General features: G+C 37.7%; 1 protein-coding gene across 1 annotated transcript in view; it reads left to right on the forward strand.

The window, feature by feature from the left end:
* LOC124167659 (neural cell adhesion molecule 1-B-like) overlaps positions 1-21333 on the forward strand; it is a 282959-nt gene that overhangs the window by 159879 nt on the left and 101747 nt on the right. The window contains exon 7 of the mRNA XM_046545643.1: positions 18752-18882. Coding sequence (XP_046401599.1) covers positions 18752-18882 — 131 coding nt within the window. The remainder of the gene's footprint in view (positions 1-18751; positions 18883-21333) is intronic.

Below are 21333 nucleotides of genomic sequence, written 5' to 3' on the forward strand. Positions count from 1 at the left end.
TCATACATTTGTCTTCCTGTTAAATATTATGAAGGATTTTGGGATATTGATGAGCCGTGTATATCTTACTATAGTAAGTACTACGAGTTCTTGTTGACTCTATGATACGTGCAATCATGTCTGTTCCCAAAGGATACATTTGTCCCGGAAAAATAAATTTCATTTTTTATTCTATCCACGGCGTGATGAGGTTAAAAATCTTTTCCCCAGAAGCTTCCTTACATGTTATTGCGAAGTGCTGCATTTTAGTTATTTTTTAAAATATGCTAATGTGAATTTATAAATGATCAATGAAACCAAAAATAACCGTAAAATAATTAATCGGGACTTACAATAAATCAAAAGCACAATCAGAAATTTAATGAGTTATATGAAAATTGTCGGCTTAATGAATGCCTTATTTTTATGTAAAATGTTAATCAATTAGCCTTATTAAAACAACGCGACATGACTCAGCCCTTTCTGTAAGTACTATGAATTTATTTTTGCCAATTATAACCTATTACGTTCGTTATTATTAATATTACTGTAGTTTTCTGCTCTTCGGAATTGGCAGTAAATAGCCTCGTAAATATCGAGTACAGGTACTCATTATGAATCTATTAATTGATGCTTTATTCATCATTTTATCAGTTACTTACCTGATAATGACCTTATTTGTCGAAAAATGGGTGTTCAATGAATCTGATTTGGTAAAATTTGCATGGTTTTATCATTTTCGTCCTGAAATAATGCGTTTTGTTTTCTTTGAAAAATGTTCCAAATAGTGAATGTGAAGTATTTATTAAAGCACAAATTTTCATTACTATTAATTGATAATTCGCATTCTACTCATAGGAATCTAAATCTTTTAATTTGGCCGTAAATTAACACACAGCAATATCAAATAATACACTTTAGTTGAGGCTTCATTCGAAATTTCTCAATTATCTAACGGAAAATGACCTCATTTTTCGAAATATGGGTCGCCAATTAATCTTATATTGTGAAAAGTTCACGGTCTTTAAATTTAAGCTATCATTGCCTCTTTGAGTTAATGCGTTTCGTTTTCATTTAAGAATCTTCAAAATAGCTAATATAAAGTATATGTTAACGCACTTTCATCTCGCACTGCATCTTCTGATCGTCTCATTTAGGTAGTTTGACGCTCGAAGGCACTCATCTGTTTCTTGCGTTGGCAATCTTTTCTGTGCCGCTCTTTGTCAAAGCGCTTTGGCCTAACTTTCAACCTCCTCCTCACATTCATATCAAACCGGACCCCTCCAAAGTCCAGCTTGGATTTGCTTACTTTTTTTCCTCTCTCTCTCTCTCGGAGTGTCCAGATTTTGGAATCTGTCCGACACGGCCTGTGACTCTGGACGTTTTTCTTCTCACGTTTGAGCGATCTTTGTCTCGCACCTCGACTATTCCACCCTCTGCTATGCGGACCCCATAACTTTATGGTTACGCGCGCGTATATTTCTTTGTTCTTTTACTTTTTATTCTGCCACGCTCGTTATTCGGCTTCCTTTAAATTTTTTCCGAACTGGCGGAATTTCCGTTGGAATCCAGTTGTGCAGCCGCGGGATATGACGGCACATGTTTCAAGTCCCCTCAGGCAGCTATGTCGACCTTCTGCCCTGCACATCATACGTCGTTTGCAACCCTTTCAAGAAAAAAATGATACGTACTGTCGGGGTAAACATCCCTAATTTTTTCCCTTAGATATTCAGCAGAGGATTACATCCCCATAAGGGTTTTGTTGAGTGTAAGGATACTTTGATGGGGTGTAGTTCGTATTACGAGACCCAAATAGTTTGTAAACAAAATAGCTTAAGGTTCAGGGGATTTGTTTTTTTGAGGAAAGTATGACGTTCGGTGTTATGTGGGTCGTTTTTTCTCACGAACTGGAGAAATGTTTTGATTGCAGATAAAATGTGAGGAAGACGAGATTTAGCAGAAGCTAACGGGTGGAGTAATTAAAATGTTTTGTATACCGAAGGTTTTCAAGCTATAAAGAGCTCGTGACATGTTTGTTGAGAAACCTTGAGATGTGGATTTTTTTGTAATATTAAGGTGGAGAAGGATTCAGAAGTATTACCCTAAAGATGAATGCGAGAAATCAACACAATATTGAAATATGTAAAAATGGTAACGAATGAAAAATGTCGTGCCATAGGCAGTATCTTCTAAAGTTATGGTTTACGTGAACTATTCCTTAAATTAGCCAGAAGCACAACACGACTGGAGCAATGAATTTTTGTCTGGGCGCTAACTTGAATTGGGATACTTGTATATATTCTCTTTGAAATTAGAAATAAAAACACAGTAAAAGTACGAAATGGTATTTTTATCCTATTTTAGTCCTCAGTGGAAATTTCATGGATTCTTATTAAAGCACAGATATAATAGAGTTATTTTTGCTCTATAAAATTACCCCACTCTGTGCTCACTTGAGATTGACAAACGAAAGGTGCACAGCGAGCTTCATTAAGGTTTCTGGTAAGTAATGTAATATTTAATAGCTAACTCGTTTTTTCTGCCAAATTCAATTTTTATTGTAGTTGGCGTCGCAAAAGTTTAATTGATAGGTATTGTTGGTTATAAGGTTTTGCGCTGGTTAATAATTTCTCAGGTGCCACCGTTGTCAGGGCACAGGTGTAAATAATACCCGGTTTGCGAAAATTCCTGAAGGAATACTTGAGTGTTCTTCGCCACTTTTATGAGTTACAACTATTTAAAAGGTAAGGCGTATGCGGAATACGGCTTTTAGCGAGTAAGGGTTAAAACATCTTTGGATTTTCAATCGATGTTGAAAGAGCACGGACGGAACTATTTTCACTAATTTATTTTCTGCAAGTAGACCCTTGCATTATCGAACCCAAATTTTCCAACTTGCTACCGTGATTGGCTTCTCGAAATTTGGACCTTTCCTCGAATTTCTCGATTTTTGGAATTCTTTCTTTGACCATCTATTCCGTAACTAACGGACTATTTGAACATTTTCGCATCTCATAGAGTTAGAATCTCGAGCCATTTAATCTTACAAATTGAATGATTATTTTGTAAAAAAATGTCCCCATACTATTGTTGGAGCTGAAGTAAGTATTCATATCTTAGTTCCAGTTGTAAACAAACTTTCTACCGTTAACAAACACACGTTAAACGTTATGTTACAATGATATTTAAACATGGCCCCGCAATTTAGGGAAGGTTTAGGTTTTATGCCGTATATGAGTTACAGTGAACCCTTTTATGTAAGCTCCTTCTTTCCATTTCGAGTCGGATAGAGCTTAAAAATATCACGTGAAAACTATTTAAGCTACACTTTTGCTCCGATGCTCTTATGGTAAAAATTCATTCATTTTTTACAGCCATGTCTGTTACAATAAGACTCGTACCTTGGCCAATTAAGGGCTTAAGAAGGGCTCTAACGATCCATTGTTTCACTTAATCATGCTCAGCCAATGTATAGCTGTAGTACTGTAAATTTTAATATAATTCAATGACGTGGTAGCACTCGAAAGAAATCCACGGGAATAATTTCTCTCGCTTCTATCATTGTAGCTGGAATTGCCCACTCAAATAAATCATTCCCTTTTTTCTCCTCTCGCCACATTGATAGCTTGAGTGTTTCGGATCTCTTAATTCCGGACGCGGTGCGAATGAGGGCGCCATTAATCCCTCCATCCGGGTCATGTGTGTCGTGACACACCACTTCACTCCCCCCATAGCGGTCGTTTCTCGCAAATTCGTGGAAGGGGTGAAGTTTCCGCGGAACGGTGTGAATTCGTTAATTTTTCCTCCTTTTCCTGGAGGATTGGGAGAGAAAGATTTCATTGAAATTTGCTGTTGGAAAGGAATTGATTGTTATTTTCAACCCATCTCATTCGCTCCCAGACTCGTGAAGCGTGAAGCTCTGCCCGTTGAAAGGAGGAGGAAAAACGGCTATATTGAGAAACGAATTCATTGAAATGAGATGGGGAAGGTTTCAAGAATTAAAGGATATTTGTTGATAAATCCTTGATGAACCCCTTTTCCTCAAGCTTAAGGAATCAAAATTATGAAGCTTCTACGTGGTATTCACTTTGCTCGTGAAGAAAATATTATAGAATTTTCTTGTCTCTTATCCTAATTATTTATTACTGTTTATTTTTTAATTACAATTTTAGTATTTTTTGTAAAGGCAGATGACGAGGTTGTACTAAAAGATTGAATTTAGGTGAACCACGTTAAACATCAAGTTCAGGGTTGAAATGCATATCTTCATGTTCCCATTCGCATAAGTTTATCTACGTCGGAGAATTATCGTCTGTTTCCTCGTGTCTTAAATAGAAAATGCCAAAGTCTCTACTTTCCGTAACTTCTGGTGTTCTAGTGTTGTATCATGGTGAAACAGGTGCTTATAAGGATCTCTACAGGAGAAATATTGGTTCAAATAGGAAAGCAGTAAATGCATATGCGTAGGATTTTGAACTGGTGTAATACAGACTTGGAATTTAGAAATTAAAAGTTTTTTTTCGTGGAATTTGAAAATTTTTCCTACTTCCAGCTAAGCATGTTGAGATTTAATGGATTAACGCTGGTTTAAGTAGGTATTAGGTATAACAGAGGTAAGAAATCTATAGCCTGTTGATTTTTGGGATGTTGATAACCCTCACTACGAGGCATCTCTAAGTCCCGTTTCACATTGATGCGGACGGTCCGCGTTCCGCGCTGGGCGCAGAGTGCGGTCGCCGTTGCTCACATAAGCGCGGACGAAATCCGTTCACTTCCGGCAAAATATCAGGTATGTGTAGCTTGCCAAGGTGGAAGAACGTCATACTGCCAAGAGCAATTCAAGCAATTGCTCTACACCAGGTTAGAAAAAAAGTTCCCGTCAAAGGGGGTTTTGGGTATTGCAATTTATGCTGTAATTATTATTTAATTTTCCTATTAAGTCTTCAGGTTCAGAATACAATAACTTAATCAATCAACAACTTTTATATTATTAGTACAGTAACATGGATGCCAATAACATCTTTCTTTTCTTTATCGCTAATGAGAAATTGCACAGTCTAACATTGGGTGCTCTGTATTATGGCACGAAGAACATTAAAAGGTGACCATATTTACCCAAATACGCGCTGATGAATATAATTTTTTCAATTATTTCCTCAGCATCAATTTATCTATCCATGGCGAAAAGACGCACTCGCACTGTCATCTCTTAGCTCGCTCTATTGCCAATGGCAAATCTGCTCGGTCCGCATCAGCTGCCCGCGTTCATGTGTACTAAGCACAGACCTGTTTCAGTGGCCCCTCCGCCCCGCGGATCATCCGCACGGATTTCGTCCTCGCCTATGTGGACAACGGCGACCGCTCCCCGCGCTCGTAGCGCGGAATGCGGACCGTCCCCGTCCATGTCAAACGGGCCTAAGAAATCGAGATGTAAAGGATTCGGGATTATTTGAGGCGCTATCAGCAAAATCTGCTTCTCTCTACTTAAATACCCGGCCGGCTAATCGAAATCGTCAGGCAATTGACGAGAGACACAAAGCCAGGATGATGAGCAGACCGGCTAGGAGACAGTGGTTTCAGTTTCTCCATGACTACCTAGCAGCATTCCCTCAACCATCGGTGAAATTAGCAGGAGATTGGGGTCAATCGCCCATTATCGTACAAAAATATGTCCATCGTTTGCCATAGAAACCAAAACTGTTAAAACTAAACTGACATCTTTTCTGTACCCTTTTACTTATTTAACTGGCAAATTACTAAATAGTAAATCATATTCCCCAAATTTAATGCCCACATACTACGATCCGTCATGTCCGTCGGCAATTCCTCGTAGATTTTCAAAGGGGTGTTTATTGTATTGACAACCTTTGCTAAATTACTAAAGGAAAATTTTCGGATGAGAAAGTAAAAGAAAGGTGCTATTTGGCTCTCGTATAACCGCTCCTTGAACATGCAGCGAGCGTATGGGATGCGGTGCAGAAATACCTAATCCGCGAACTTATTAAAATACAAAGGAAGACTGCGCGTTTAGTCAAAAACTGCTATGGGCGTACAGACAGTGTTACCCAGATGTTATGCGAATTAGGCTGGGAGCCGCTGGAGACTCGGAGGCTGCGTGCTAGGCTTAGATTGCTTGAACGGTTGAGAATAGATATCTTTAAGAGCGACACAAAGAACATAATATAAGAGCCACACTATAATTCCAGGACCGATATAAGCGATAAATTAAGAGAGATGTTTTGCCGAACGGATATATATGGGAAAACATTTTTCCCCCGAACCATAAATGACTTTTATAAACGCTTGTCCCAACTTCGTTGGAGCACTCCATTTTTTTTAACTTTAAACGGCTGGTGTCCTAACACCCCCTGCCGCACGCCTTTTAGGCGGCTTGCGGGGTATTACGTAGATGTAGATGTAAATAACTTATTATGAAATCTATCATTAAACAAGTTAAAGCAATATAAAGATTCCTGAATAGTTTTTTTCGGTTGCTTTTATTCCATAATTTTTTATTATAAAATTGAAAATAAAACATTTGTCCTACCCAAAGTTGCAGTCCAGCAAAGCAAAGTCCTACCTAAGTTGCAGTGCTCGTGGACACACAGGAAAAGGGGGAATTTTTCATAGGAAATGGTGGCAGCCCTGAACAACCAGTGTGTAGAGAAGGAGATTATCAGCCTTATTGGGCTGATCATTGGGTTTGAGTTCATACGTGGTTTAGTGAATGTTTCAACGGAGAAAGGAAAATTTCAGTTCAGATTTTTGAAACAGCCGCGATCATCAGTCATGCCCGTGGGGAAGTAAAAATCAGTAAAAGTAAAATCTTGTACTAATTACAATTGAGATTTCTTTTACATCAATAAGATGCAAGTTCAATGTAGTAATGACAGTCCTAATTATAACTTATTTTACCGGTAATCGTCATATCCGTGGACGTCATGCCCGTGGATATCATATTCGTGAACTCTGTAGTTCATGGATACGACAGATGGTAACGGACATGATGATCCACTATGACTGGTTACAGAATGTCCAATGAAAAAGAAATCGAACTTTTTCTCGTGGTTAACCACAATAGTTCCTCTTCACCTGTGTCTGTGGACATATATATCATTTACGTAGACAGCACAAGACTAAAAATTAAAAAATAACAATGTAAATAATGCCACCAATCTCTGCCACTTAAATCATTAGATTGAATTATTGAAAAGCTGTATTTACACAATTTTGGTTTTTATATAAGCAAAAATTAATTATTTTAAATTTGCCAGTAGGAAATGTACGTTTATTTGGAAGTGACCCGTTAAGACCTTCTGTCGACAGCCCTCGAAATATGGATAAAAATCTAGTTGTTTTTCAATACTTGGACGATTTTACGAAGTATCACCACTTGCGAAACATTTCTACATTAAACAGGTGGCTCTTCGGTCTCGATTACTTAAGAGTTTTCGAACGTTGGATAAAGCGAATTTTTGAAATTTCATGTTAAAGACATGCACGTGAAAACGGTGAGGATATTAGAGGCACCGAGGAAAACTCAAATGCGAAGGTACGATTTTTCCCGGTGAGATAGTTTCATAGTGAGATGCGTATTGATATATATTATTTTCGTTCACTTAACAATAACCGTTGCAGTAGGTATGGTTGGGAAACGGTTGTAGGAGGTTTGTACAATTTAAACACCTGAAACAGCCTGTAATTGCACTGCAATACTGCTACCTGTAATTAAAACAGGTAGAATTTCAAAAATTACTTATTTGCATTTCCGCTGAAATTCAGCCTTTTCATCTAAACTATTACCTCATTGATAATTATCAACTCATTCCACCATGGGGATAAAAATAGAATAACCTCTGCAACTGACATGGATTCTGGCGCAATCTTTGTCAAATAGGGGTGATCCGAAAGCCATTTAACGCCGAGGAACGGAATCGATTCCATCGCTCCAACTTCGAACTATTCTTCCTCCAGCTCTCTTTGCAGTTTTTTTCTCTCCAAAGGACTATTGGAACGACCTCTGATAAAAAAGTAACCATGCTAGCATCCCCATTTTCACTTATTGGGTCCATTTAATGTATCCATATCCGATTCAATTCCAAAAATCCTCCTTCGTGTCCACTCCTCTATTTGACCCATTTGACCATGGCGTAGTTGCAAAAGTTTATCCGCTTTGATTTTACTGTCTTCTTGGATTTTGAGACTCATTTTATAATTTTTAATGCATATTGTATAAATTTTTCGAGAAATGTTGCAATTAAAGAATTTAACATGCTTATGGTTAGTCCTAACTTTTTCCCTACTGAAAGGTTTCTAGAGTAATATAACACTAAATTAGTTTTCCGTCAATGTTCACCATATAATGTATTTATTATATCATAAATTTCCAAACTTTTATTTAAATTCTCTGTTAGGATGTGGTATAATTCTTTCCCCATGCTTCACCTCTATTAGTATGTTTTTTTATAGATACTCATTCAAACTATCATCTAAGGCTAAATTTGGCAAATGATTCACGTAAAACCTGTTAGAATAACACGAAAACGCTGACAGTTGTGCAAAGGGTCGACAATATGGAAGCAATATTTTGGTTTCAAGCGTCGTAATGAGTGACCAAGTAACGAAGAATGTAAATTCAATCACCCTCAAAGTGGAGGATTGATCAACGTTAGATGTAATTCATTTCGGAGCGAGGCTAGATTTTTCTGCTAAATCGAATTCACGAAGACAAGAAAACGCAATGATATATTTACGAATTCGATATAAGATGCAAATAAGCATAAAATTTTCGACAGCGATACTAACTGTTGGTGTTTTCTCAGTAGTTACGTGTTGTTTTTGATCTACGATAGTCGTTCCGCGCTCTCGATTACACTTTTGGTTTTTTAAATTCCAAAGCATATCGTTTTGACATTCCTGATGAAAAAATAAAGTGTAATAAGATTAATTGCGTAATTCAATTTTACATGCATGCAAAATACAATTAGTCAAATGAATTAAATACATAAAATATTCAACTTGTGGGAGCACAGTAGAATGCATTGAAAAAATATCACTTTTTGCGGTCAATTTCTTTAATTTTCTTCAATTATGTTCCCTTTTCACCGAATTTCGTTTGATTCCAGTAATTATATCTCCAATTCGCTTTGGAATAGAGCTATTCCCATCTCCCTTTCTTTGTCTCTCTCTCTCTGTCAGGTATTTGTTGGAGTTCAATATTTCGTGTGTTCTGTGACGCGGGGGCCTTCCTTCTCGTTTGCGTCAATTTCATGGGTCGCCCGACGTACCGCAGCCCGACTGTAATGATAGCTCGCAAATTGCTTCTTTCCTTTGATGCATATTATACCCATCCAGTTATCACGTCCGATTATTTTCTCTGTCGCAATGGATAGCGAATTACCGGGAATGCCGATGTGACGGGTCCATATATGGGTCATTTCTGACCCAAAATTATCTCTTTTGCCCTCGAGGGCCGATGTAATTCGACGACCGGTCGTTATTTTCCTTCTATGTTTCTCATTAAAACTGGGCTTCATATCCCGTCCTCGTAATAGGCTGAAGTTGTGAAATTCTCTTCGTACCTACGAGAAATAGTAATTTTATACAATTATTTGACCCTCAGGCGATTCATCATCCGAATGGTACTAATCAAATCAAACGAAAACGAGTAACAGTGGTAGTCAATCATTCATATGCTATGATATGAATCTTTTCATAACCCATACGTTACCACAGAACGTATCATTTAAGTACCTAATGAGGTATTAAATTGAGGATTTATTTTCTAAATCTGCGCAGAAATAATTTAGCCATTGAGATAAAATTAAGATATCCTTACATAAGATAGAGCATTCTAATTTGCAGTGGTTCAATAGATATTGTATCTTCTTTCATTTTTTAAATTTAATATTGGGGTATAAATTGTTTAGTCGATGATCAATTGGATAAAGCTCGCATATTTACCTTAAACTCACCGGAAAATAACATTTACTAATGAACAAATTGGTTCCTTTGATGATACGTGCCCATATAGGTATGTACAATAGTTAATTTCTATGTTCGTCATTTTCCAAATTCCCCGTGTGTAATGCAAGAATGGGCAAGAGTGGATAATACATTAATTAACACGAGTCACTGATAGTTGCTGAAATCAATTTTAATATCTACGACTTTTGCTCGTACATTGTATTTTAAGGTGGTTTAATTTAAACTCATTAATATGCATACTTCTTTAGATTTTTTATTCACCCTTAGTACAATTGAGAATTATACAATACAGCTTATGTGAGTAACTGCACTTTAGCGGTTCTTTACTTCTTGAAAGAGTAGCAAAAATCTACTTTTATTTCCGTTATATGAAAGTGTCGCCATCTAGGGGAAAAAATTTTCACTTCTGTCATTAGTTTTTGAATCAACTCGCTGATAATTTCCTCCATTCCTTTCATAAAATGGGTGGAGTATAATTTATTTTTTTCCACTACAATTTCTTTCGATTTTAATCGATATCCTCTAATGTTGGTACCATTAAAATAATGGGCAACATTGACCAGCAACGCATTTAAGAGATAATGTGTATGTATCACAATCTGAAATTTGTTTAAATTGATACTACTTTCTCGAACTTTTGTTTCGTAGATTGTGGTGGTATATTTTGAACACATTATTAATCTTTCATTCCTAATTTTATTCAATCCCATCACCTTTGCTGTTGATTAAATGTAAGAGCATATCGGATCTTTTCCTGCTCCATGGGCAGCAACAATCAAAATTTTACATTTCTCACGTCTGAGTCGCACTTTTGGGGCGAAATTTTCAGGATTTAAGAACAATCATATACCATGGTGCAAGTGCTATGATTCAAATGTGTTTTCCATAGCATCACTGCTTACGCTCATGGACGAAATTGTACTTTCACTAACATTGAATTTGATTCCAAATCGTCACACCTTGGGATAGCTAAGATGGTAAAAAATGCATTTATTTACCCTATTATCAAAAAAAATGTTACGGAGAATACGACTGCGGAAAAAATTTGCTTTATCACCCTGGTTTTTATTTTTACTATAGTTTTAGAAATTATAACTGTGAAAGTTTTACCGTTATTTTTGCTGTTCATTTAATTCTGTAAAAATCTTTTGCGAGAGTAACAACAGCATAGAGAATAGGTGCTACAATTCATTTCGAATGCATGTCCTAAATATGAGAGAAAGTATGTTTCACTAAACTATCAATATTGATATTTGAGCAGGAGTAACAATACAACAGTCTGGGTAACGCATTATAGGAAAATGGATATTGCAGCAGGAACGTCAAAGTAGAATTGCGCCAACATAGGTGGCGCTATAGGCTAGTGAACTGATGTAGATTGTGGCGTTTTACTGTGTGGAAGCATGGGCACTTATGGAAGCAGGACGAGAAAAGACGGGACCTTTTGGAGATGATGTTGTGGAGTGGAATGGAGAAAGTCAATGGGACGGATAGAAGAAGGAACAACGAAGTGCTAGACATGGTGGGTGAGAAGAGACGGAATCTAGATGGCTAACCTACCTCTTAACAAAATAGAACTTAAAAAAGGGTACAGTAACTTTCATTGAATAAAAAAATTACTAAGGATCTTTTTTTTCTATCTACATTTAATCTATAAACACATAATCAATTTTTATGGATATATTCTTCATTAAGTGACATTGCATAGTGGAAGTACTGTTATTCATTACCTCGACAACTTTACTTAAATTTGAAGTAAAGTTGTCGAGGTAATGTTATTCCTATCGGTGATTTTGGCATGTTTCAATTATTTTCGATTATATAAAATGAATGGTTCTTTGAAAATTTTAGTTACTACACTTCTACCTGTTTGATAATTTCTTTATTATATTATTAATTAGTTAACTAATCAAGTAAAAGCCTGAAACTCTAAATTCACTCGCTCGCCGCTGGAGCGCTGATGTCTTCTGATGCACAAGAAGGGTTCCACTTATCGCAAATGTCGTTTCATTATGGATTTAGTACGCAATGTTACTTATTTACTTTTTCAGGCAGTGGGAAAAAATCGAAATATTTCATGCTCGCACGGTGGCGTCGCTATCTCGTCGCAAAATGGGGTACTTTTTTCCTGGCGGGTCGAATCGACGCGCAAAGCATTTTCCCATCTGAGCTTCGGCAATGTCCGAATGGAATTCTGGCCGGACTCTTCGTGATTGAATAGCTTCATCCGTATTCGAGCCGTGTCTCCGAAGACTCAGGAAATGGGATCTTCAACCGACCCATTCCCAACTCTGCCCGCCGACGTACTCCTGGGCCCAATCCAGACGTATCCCTCCCTCCTTCGCAAACACTGCAATGGCTCCCTTACCACCTTCGCAGTGCATTGTTGCAATATTGTTGGTCAAAAATATTCGGATGAGAATGTAAAAGAAAGGGGCTAATTCACACTCATCCGACCGCATCTTGAATGTGCAGCGAGCGTATGGGATGCGGTGCGGAAAGACTGTATCCGTGAAGTGAATGAAATACGAACGAAGGCTGTGCGATACGTCAAAACTGCTACGAGCGTACAGACAGCGTTATGCAAATGTTAAGTGAATTAGGCTGGGAGCCGCTGGAGACTCGGAGGCTGCGCGCTATGCTGCGATTGCATGAGCAATTGATCTTTTTAAGAGCGACATGGAGAATATACTAATAAAGCCACACTATATTTCCAGGTTTGACTGAAGCAATAAATCATCTTCCGTCAGGCGCAATATTTGAGCTCCCGAGTTCAGGCGAATGCGCCTGTTAGGCGAATATACGGGAAGACATTATTAAGTCAAAGCATGGCTCAGAGCTGCAACTTGAAACGTTAATGCAATATTATTAGTGTAGTTCAACACTTAAACAATGTCTCACGTGTAATATATAGTACACACCTTTTCACCCCTTCATGTGGCTCCAAACCGATCCAGCTAGGTGCGCTCCTTGGGTAATTATGTTTCACTAAATGTATTCAAGCATCGAGTAGTAAACATCGTAGAAGCATCGAGTGAAAATGCCTAAAAAATACTCTGCCTATCAAAAATACGTACCTTTAAAATGGTGACGAGTTCGGGCGCAATGAGCTTCTCTGATCCAAAATTAAACAACTTCTCGTGGGGAGGGCCGAAGCCAAACTAAGCGAAAAGGCTGCGTAGAGCGCTTCAAAACAAACAGCTAGTATAAGAGTCTAAGTATGCCGCCTAATTGCGCGAAGAAATGTAAAAGCACTCGCGCTGTGCCCGTCAGATCCATTGCGCCCGACGGAGGGTTAAGAGGGATAATTTGTCGAACGCATAGATGTGGGAATTCGTTTCTCCTCCGAACCATATAGGACTTTAATAAATGATATTCGTAACTTTTTGAGCATTTCTTTTTTATATGTTGACGGCTGGTGTCCTAACTCTTCCTGCCATACACTTTTTAGGCGGCTTGCGGGGTGGTATGTAGGTATAGATGTAGATTATACTATACATATGTGTTCATAAACTAGAAGGATCGGTGACATGGAAGGACCATTAGCCGTAATTTTGACAGGTAATTGTTCTTCTAATATTTTTTATATTTTTAACATTTCTCCACGTATGATAAAATTAATTGATAGCTTCATTAAATATGGATATTTCCTTCATCAATACAACTTTGTATGTTTCGCAAACCATTTTACATTTAAAAATATTTAATGCACAGCGGTTACGTGGGTCCTGATTCTGCTGCCCGGGCATAGCACGCGTCACTCGGTATTTTTAATTATTTATTTCCGCATTATTATTTTATTTATTTATTTTATTCCGCCGAAAAGAGCTCTACATGGCCTTTCACACTGGGGTCATGAACATGTTGACAATTTAAAATACACAAACAACCATAACATGATTAGGGATAACTTATTATTAATTAGGGATAAGGGGTAACCAGGCGGGACTCGAACCCCGCGACCTCTTGCTTGGCAGACGAGAGCTTTACCCCGCCGCCACCAAGGCTGGCACACATGCTGCTTATTTCCATTCAAAATTTAATTAGGAATGTTAAATGAACGAATGAGCTAACCAAAATATCAAAATTAGTAAGCGTAAAATAGTAGAATAGTTACCGTAATAAATAGTACAATGGTATTTAAATATTTTAATTAATTATTTAATTTGTTTTTCACGAATGGATGAAAGGCTTTTTCAGCTGGAAAAAACAGTAGTATGGCGGTATTATTATGCGTTTTAGATAACCTGGCCTACGATGAAGAATCTGAGCTTTACCCGGTGAATAGCGTGGATGAAAGCTTCTCGGGTTTCCAACCGGGTCAGGGTTGGAAACCCGAGAAGCTTTCATCCCAACCTGGCCTGCCTTTACGGATAACTTTACAGTTTACTATGGGAAAACTTGCCACTATGAAAAAAAATAATTACCTGAGAGGGTCCTGGTTTGATAGAAGATAAAAATGCGTCGCACAACCCTCGCCCTGCCCATTAAAGGTCACATTCAGAAATTACAAAGATCAATTCTTATATATTTCATTGTTTGCTGTGTGGCACGTATTTCTAATGGAATAAATGTCATTTATTTTTGGCGAAACTGATTAAAATTCCAAACCAAGTAATTGTTCGTCTGCTAAGGCGAATCCAAAGCGAAAGCTATCTGCTTAGTATTCTTTAAACGGTTGAAAGGTGCGCAATGATTGTTGAGGCGGTGGTGGGTATCAAAAGGCGAGAAAGAGAGGGAGTTACGGACGAAATCCACCCTCCTATCTGCGCTGACCTTCCATCTTGCCTCTCCACTCCAGTTCCTGGCCATTTGAGCCCAAACCACGCCCAGCTCCTTCCGCGGAGCAATCTTCAGCACAACCTCCCTTCACCCTTAATTGCAGCCGAGCCTTCATTAAGACGACTCCTTCCCAAACAACCCCGCTACCTCATACCCTCCTTCCTCATTCTGTATCCCCCAACAACCAGAATCCCACGGGACCAGAACTACCCCTTCCTTCACCCCCTCCGAGGCCTTTCTCTGCACATATCCCCGTATTCATTAAACATTTTCATTGACTGAGTAGAATGGATCTATACCTATCTAAGCGTTTCCCCCCAATTCACCTCGAGCACCTAGAATCGAAGGCTTTTCCTTCGTACGATTTCTTCTCGGGTTTCTCCACGGTTTGCGCCTACTTTGTGAACGTTGTCGACTTGAACTTGGAGCTTCTAACTTGAGTTGGATACATGTTACTAATGAACGGTGTTACGGTTGCGTGAAAGGTATCGTTTGATATTTAGAAACTGTTATTTAATGATGTCATGGAGTTGTTGATGGATAGATAGGGGGATTGCTTTGGAGAAAAGAGATGGATATTTGCTTGAAAGAGCTATACAAAAAAGATATATGACATTTGGATGAGGCGACCGAGAGCTCACGTCATTTGCACCTTGAGGAAAGGGTAGGTAAAGGAGGGCGGATAGAAACCCGGCGTCGGCATTAGACTGCTCTTAACAAAAGTCGTCAAGGGGACCACGGCTTAACGTCCCATCCGACGGACGGAGTGTTACGCTTGAGGTGTCCTCCACCCTACATTCAAGCAGGGATCGGGTAATCCCCAAAAATTCCATGCCACCGCCGGTATTTGAACCGGAGCCCACGGAGTGGGAAGCCTACACTCCAGCCACCATACCAACCCGATTCCAGAAAAAACTCTAATTTGAAAAAAAATTAAAGGGTTTTTAGGAAAAAAACATAGTCTGAGGTTACAGACTCAGTCTTGAACCCACATTTCTGACGACGAGGATGGGAACGCTGAAAAATTCAAACGTAAACTTTTCATTTCAGCCTAGTTCTCCCGTCACTTTTTCTCCACAACTACTTATTTGCCGAGTAATCTCGCTTTTTTAGCAGCTAAATTGTATGTGTAGAGGTCCTCAATCGGGATCAAGTGTACGCACTCAGTGGTTTTAAACTTAACCGCGAGTTGATTTGTATTTCTTTTATCTTACATATGCGCGCCATTTGCGCCTTAATGCTAATTACTTACGTGCGTCATTTAGCGGTTATTATTTGCTAGGGGAACGTGGTAGCACAATGGGTAGAGCGATTGGCTGCTGATCTAGGAGTATTGGTTTCAAGTCCCGGTTGAAGCCTTCGGGAATCCTCAAAGAAATCCTCGAAATGCAAGAAAAGCCAGGGAAAGGAACTGGCCACCCTACCTTAAATGTGTGATTTTCACACGACTGTAGCCTAGAACGGGGCGAGGTCTACCCTAGCCTTGCCAACCTTCAGTTTGAATCAGTGAGTGAAGAAGGTGATGGTTTTCCACTTCAGCGAACAAATTTGAATGGTCGAGTTTCGGTGCTTTCCATACGGCAAGAGTCCACGGTGGTATTTATGAGAGCATAATTTTTAAGGTCTTGTTTATATCACTATAAGCATATTAACTTATTACCTTCATGTAACTACCAACTCCATTTTATCAAACAGTTTCCCACAATTTCCATATACGTTAAACTGCTCCTTCTGTTGTACTGCAGTGAGTAAGGTTGCCATCTTATTTGAATACTTTTAATAAGACACTTTCATTTTCGCACAAGTCTCTTATAAATTTCCCTGGAGGTGGACCTTACGCCTGCTAGTCAATTCTTTTACTCAAACCGTATTTTCAGCAATTAATCAAAATCCTGTACTTAGCGTACACAAGGGAATTCCTGTTATCTCTTACATATTAGCGTTATTTTCTCTATGAACATTTTCTCAAATTAAACGTTTTCGAATTGAATAAATTTCCCATTACCGCTCTGTAAATTATATATTTTAGCGAATGCCTTAACGAGTATTTGATAATAAGGGCAGGAAATTATTTTTCCGGGCTGAAATAAATTTTCGCGAACATTAAGGCGACACTCATTCATTTTTGTTTCTCTAAATACTCTCGAATAAATTTAAAACCATGTAACACACATTTCCTTTTCCTTCTATGAGGTTCCACTTATTTTTTTTTTTAATTCTCCCAATGCTTTCGTTCCCGACTTCCATTCATTCTTTACTGTTGCCACACCCAACGAGTCTTACATATATTTATAAAAAAACATAATGATAATTACTCCTGCGAGGAAATTAAAGAAGGCATGAATGCAGGAATTTCATGATACGATTTTCAAACGGGGAAGCCGTGTAATGAGTAGCCACCTATAGTTTCCGACATTTTCCGTTGCTAAGAGATGGCTCGGAATGCGAAAGTCTCTCTCTAACCCAACGTTCCTTATGTCTTCCCATTAATTTTTATCTCGATTCCTTTCTCTATCCCTTCCTTTTTCCAGACCCTTTCTTCTCTTTCTCTTCTTCCTTCCTTTTTTAATGCCTGTTTCCCAGAACCCTGCCCGTTCTATTTCTTTCTCCTTTTCCCAATCCAAATTCGATTGAACACCTGATAACTATTCTCTCTTGGTTCTTCCTTTTCCACATTTCTTTCGCAATTCCCTCGGTAAGCGAACATTTTCTGATTGTCTTTTGTTCGAATTCTGACGTAAATTACTTTCACTTACCCCTCTTATTCTAATTTTCGATATTTTTTTTCTTTCGCTACCCAAGCGTTGAAATTGCTACGAAAATGCTACGGCACCTTTTTCAATAAAATCGATGAGTTGATTTCACCCAGTATATCCTGTTTAAATTATATTACATGAACGAATTATACAATTGGGATCGGCTTTTCCTATCATAGGTGTAATTTATTATTATATACTCCATTTGTTAGTGAGTCATTATGTATGTAATTTTTCACATTAAAAATTTTTAATTGTTTCGTATACATATTTAGTAGCTACTGTTTACCTCACCTGGAAATATTTGTATTTTGTAGGAAAATGTGGCATCATACTCAACGTGGTAATTATGGCCTACGTACTGGCGATATGACTCTTTTGTTTTTATAACATATATACTATTGCTAATTAAATCTGAATAGTTCTCATGGAACTAGAAAATGTAAGCTAGCATTAAATCCATGAAGGAAAGAGTAATACATCGGAACGGAAAAATTCCCATCTGTTTACTCTTTAACCAAAGTTTAACAATTTGCGCTGATATCCAGTATTTATGTGAACACAAATCGTTGTGATGTTTTTTGAGTAATTTTTTTCTTTTTACTCAGATATTCAAACATATATTGCTATGTATAGTTATTATATAAGCAGGCCTCGTACAAGATAGTACCTTAGTGGGATTAAAATTCCGCTGGTTTTATTAGCATTATCAACATCATCAGCCAACAATCCTAAGATTGGTTTGACGCAGCTGTCCATTCCTTCTCCCATCCACTAATCTTCCACAGCGACGTATTTTATCTCTTTTACATCTTTTATAACCTGTCCTACGTAACTCATCCGGGGTCGTCCTTTGCCCTTCTTCCCTTCCACCTGTACTATTACGATTGTCTTCATCACACCATAATGCCATCTGAAGAATTTTTTCCTTACTTTTGTTATTGTATTCTCAGCTATGTGCTTTCTACTCTTTCTTTCCTGCTTTGCCCATCATTGGTAATTTGGATTCCTGTTTTATATGCATTATATTCTAAACACTTCGCGTGGACATTAATATTTACCGTAATAATTCTCGATATAATGAAAAAAATATGATTCCTCTATCAGAAACTCATATTTGTTCAATGGCAGAATTAAAACTGCACATCATCCCCATCTGCGCCACTTACTCTAAAAACATTTCTATGACCGCATAGTTTCCTGACGATCCTACAAATTAATAACCGTTTTCTCTGGGTATTTTTCAGATCCGCCGATCGTGTCGCTGCGGCTGGGTAGCACCTTGAACCCGGACGACATCAAGGAGGGCGATGACGTCTACTTCGAATGTCACGTGCAAGCGAACCCACCCTGGAGGAGACTCTCATGGATACACGACGTGAGTAAACACATCTATCTTTTACATTCAAAATTATGATATTTTTTTCGTACATTATCGCTTATTTTCAGTGTTGTTCGCCAAGTAATTGGGTTTCTCTCTCTATTCACTTGTCAGTATTGTTTGGATTTTCAAAAGAGGTTGGAATATTTGGAGGTGCTCTTTCCGAGTTGATGGCTTGGTCAGAGTTCCACCATCTTGGTTTGCCAATTTTTGGACTCATTCTCTGACTGATATTTTGACTGAAGTTTTTTCCACAAATTTGCTATATTAAATGAAAAACGCTATCACTTGTATTTAGCCGGTGATTGCCATTCCGAAATTCGCGATACCTTTATTAATGCACTATAAACTCTGCGTCCTGCTAACCACTTCATTGATGGGGATAGCACGGAAAATTACTTTTGTAATGCAATTGTTAGATTTACATTGGCTATAATAAAATTGAATACCAATGTAAGTGGAGGAAAATCACAAGTTTACACTCGTAAAATTTTAATGCTAACTGGTGTCCAGATTAAGTGGAGTGCAGTATAACCAAACTCAGTTTTTTCTGGGAAGAAATATTTGCTTAGCATCGCAGAAGCTACCAGGGTTCTATCTCAACCTCTCTAGTAGCTACCGGTGAAAATACGTGTAACAGTTTATGAAACAGTAAGGCCCAACATCCAGTGGCGTAGCGAGGGGCGGGCTCTGCACTAAATTTTACGAATTATGCCATCGAAAAGGCAAATTTTCGGGTAAATATCACAAAATTCCACTTATTGCGCCTATGTCGCATTTATTCATGTGTATCGCATCAATATCGCATTTATAGCTTATGTGATTTTCACGTATCAGTAATTATAATTTATCCTTTGGAAAAAAAGTCTGAGAGATGAATTCGCGAAGCCTACCTATGAAGTCAGAAAATAAAAGTTTTACGGTGTGCTTTCCATATTTAATTTTAATACATTGACGTGTCGTGAACAAAATTATTATCAAATAGTAGATAAGCATTGACCCTATCGGGATTGCCAATGTTTTGATCAAAGCAGGCGAAGCTTATCCTACCTAAGCACGCCTGCCACGCTTCGTTCCACGCTCGAAACCAGAGGTTCCGATCATAGAATACCCTTCAGTAAATTACAACGTCCCTGGGATTTTCCAACGAAACTATTTCGGACATTTTTCCTTCAAATACTGTCTGCCAGGAACGGAGATTTTGTCACTTGCCATAGTAGATATTCTTTGCTTTGTATAGAATTTAAGTGCAGCAATCAATAAAACTTGGCGTGCGGTATTTTTTAATTTATTCGTGACGTACCAGTGGTTTCAAACTTAGCCTATCATCTTGAAATTCTCTGCCAGAATGTGCGTTATTCGTTGCAAGGTATTTCATGGCTCCAAATTTTTTTCTTCCAAGAATATGCTGCGGTGAAGGTTTTCCATTGTAGATACAGGCAGGTCTACTCAATGCGCTCTTAGTGGCGTAATTTTTAAAGAAAAATAAATCAATAAACAAGATTGTTCAAGCGAGATTAATGCGTCGTCTAAATAATTGATAAGCTTAAATCGTTACTTTCAGTTCACGATTAGAAAATATGGAGCTCTCCTCAAACGATGCATAAAAGAATGGAATTGTGCCTTTTTAAGTCGTAGTGAACTAATTTTTGTTCTTTTAAATACAAAACCTCATAAAATATGTATTGTCACGACAGGTGAAATGGTAAACTATAACATTTTAAAAATCAAAATTATCGGTTGGGCTGCATTTCCACAATAAATTATTGCTATTTTCGGGCTAAAGTGGACTATTCATTCAAAAATCCAATGAGTAAATTTTTATGTGTATTACTAAGCCAATATTTAATGATTGTACATTCGTAGCACATATATTCTAAATACATTTGTGACATTTTTCAATTAATGTATTTTGAAAATTTTTGTTTACCTTAGACATTTTTTGAACAAAAATATGCCGAATAAAGTACGCAAAAATTCGCGGTAAATGGAGGGAAAGTGTGGCATTGGCATCATAACGTACTAAATTGCAAGAATTTTGTATAGAATTATATCGCAGATTTCCAATTTTCTCATTTTGATTTTTTATTTAAGTGAGGTGTGTTAGCTACGGCGTAACTGCCAATTTTTGTTTCTATTTCTGGCGCCTTTTCGCACTTTCAGCCGAAAAAGGATTGAAATCGAACAATACTTGATTTTTTAAAGTCATGATGTAACCATGATTTTTAAGAGATTAATATCGAAGACTATTTATGTATTTCACGACTATCGAGGTGATATGTACGCTCATATTTTTTTAAAACTTTTGACTTATCTATTTCCTTCAAAAATTAAAAGCCCTCTGCTTATTAATAAATTTTATTTGTATCGCATGTTATCAATGCTTACACTCATGCTGGTTAAAGAAGATATTTTTCATATCTATAATATTTGTACTGTGGGTGCCAG

The sequence above is a fragment of the Ischnura elegans genome, chromosome 11 (genome assembly GCF_921293095.1).
Source record: "Ischnura elegans chromosome 11, ioIscEleg1.1, whole genome shotgun sequence".
Taxonomy (NCBI): Eukaryota; Metazoa; Arthropoda; class Insecta; order Odonata; family Coenagrionidae; genus Ischnura; species Ischnura elegans.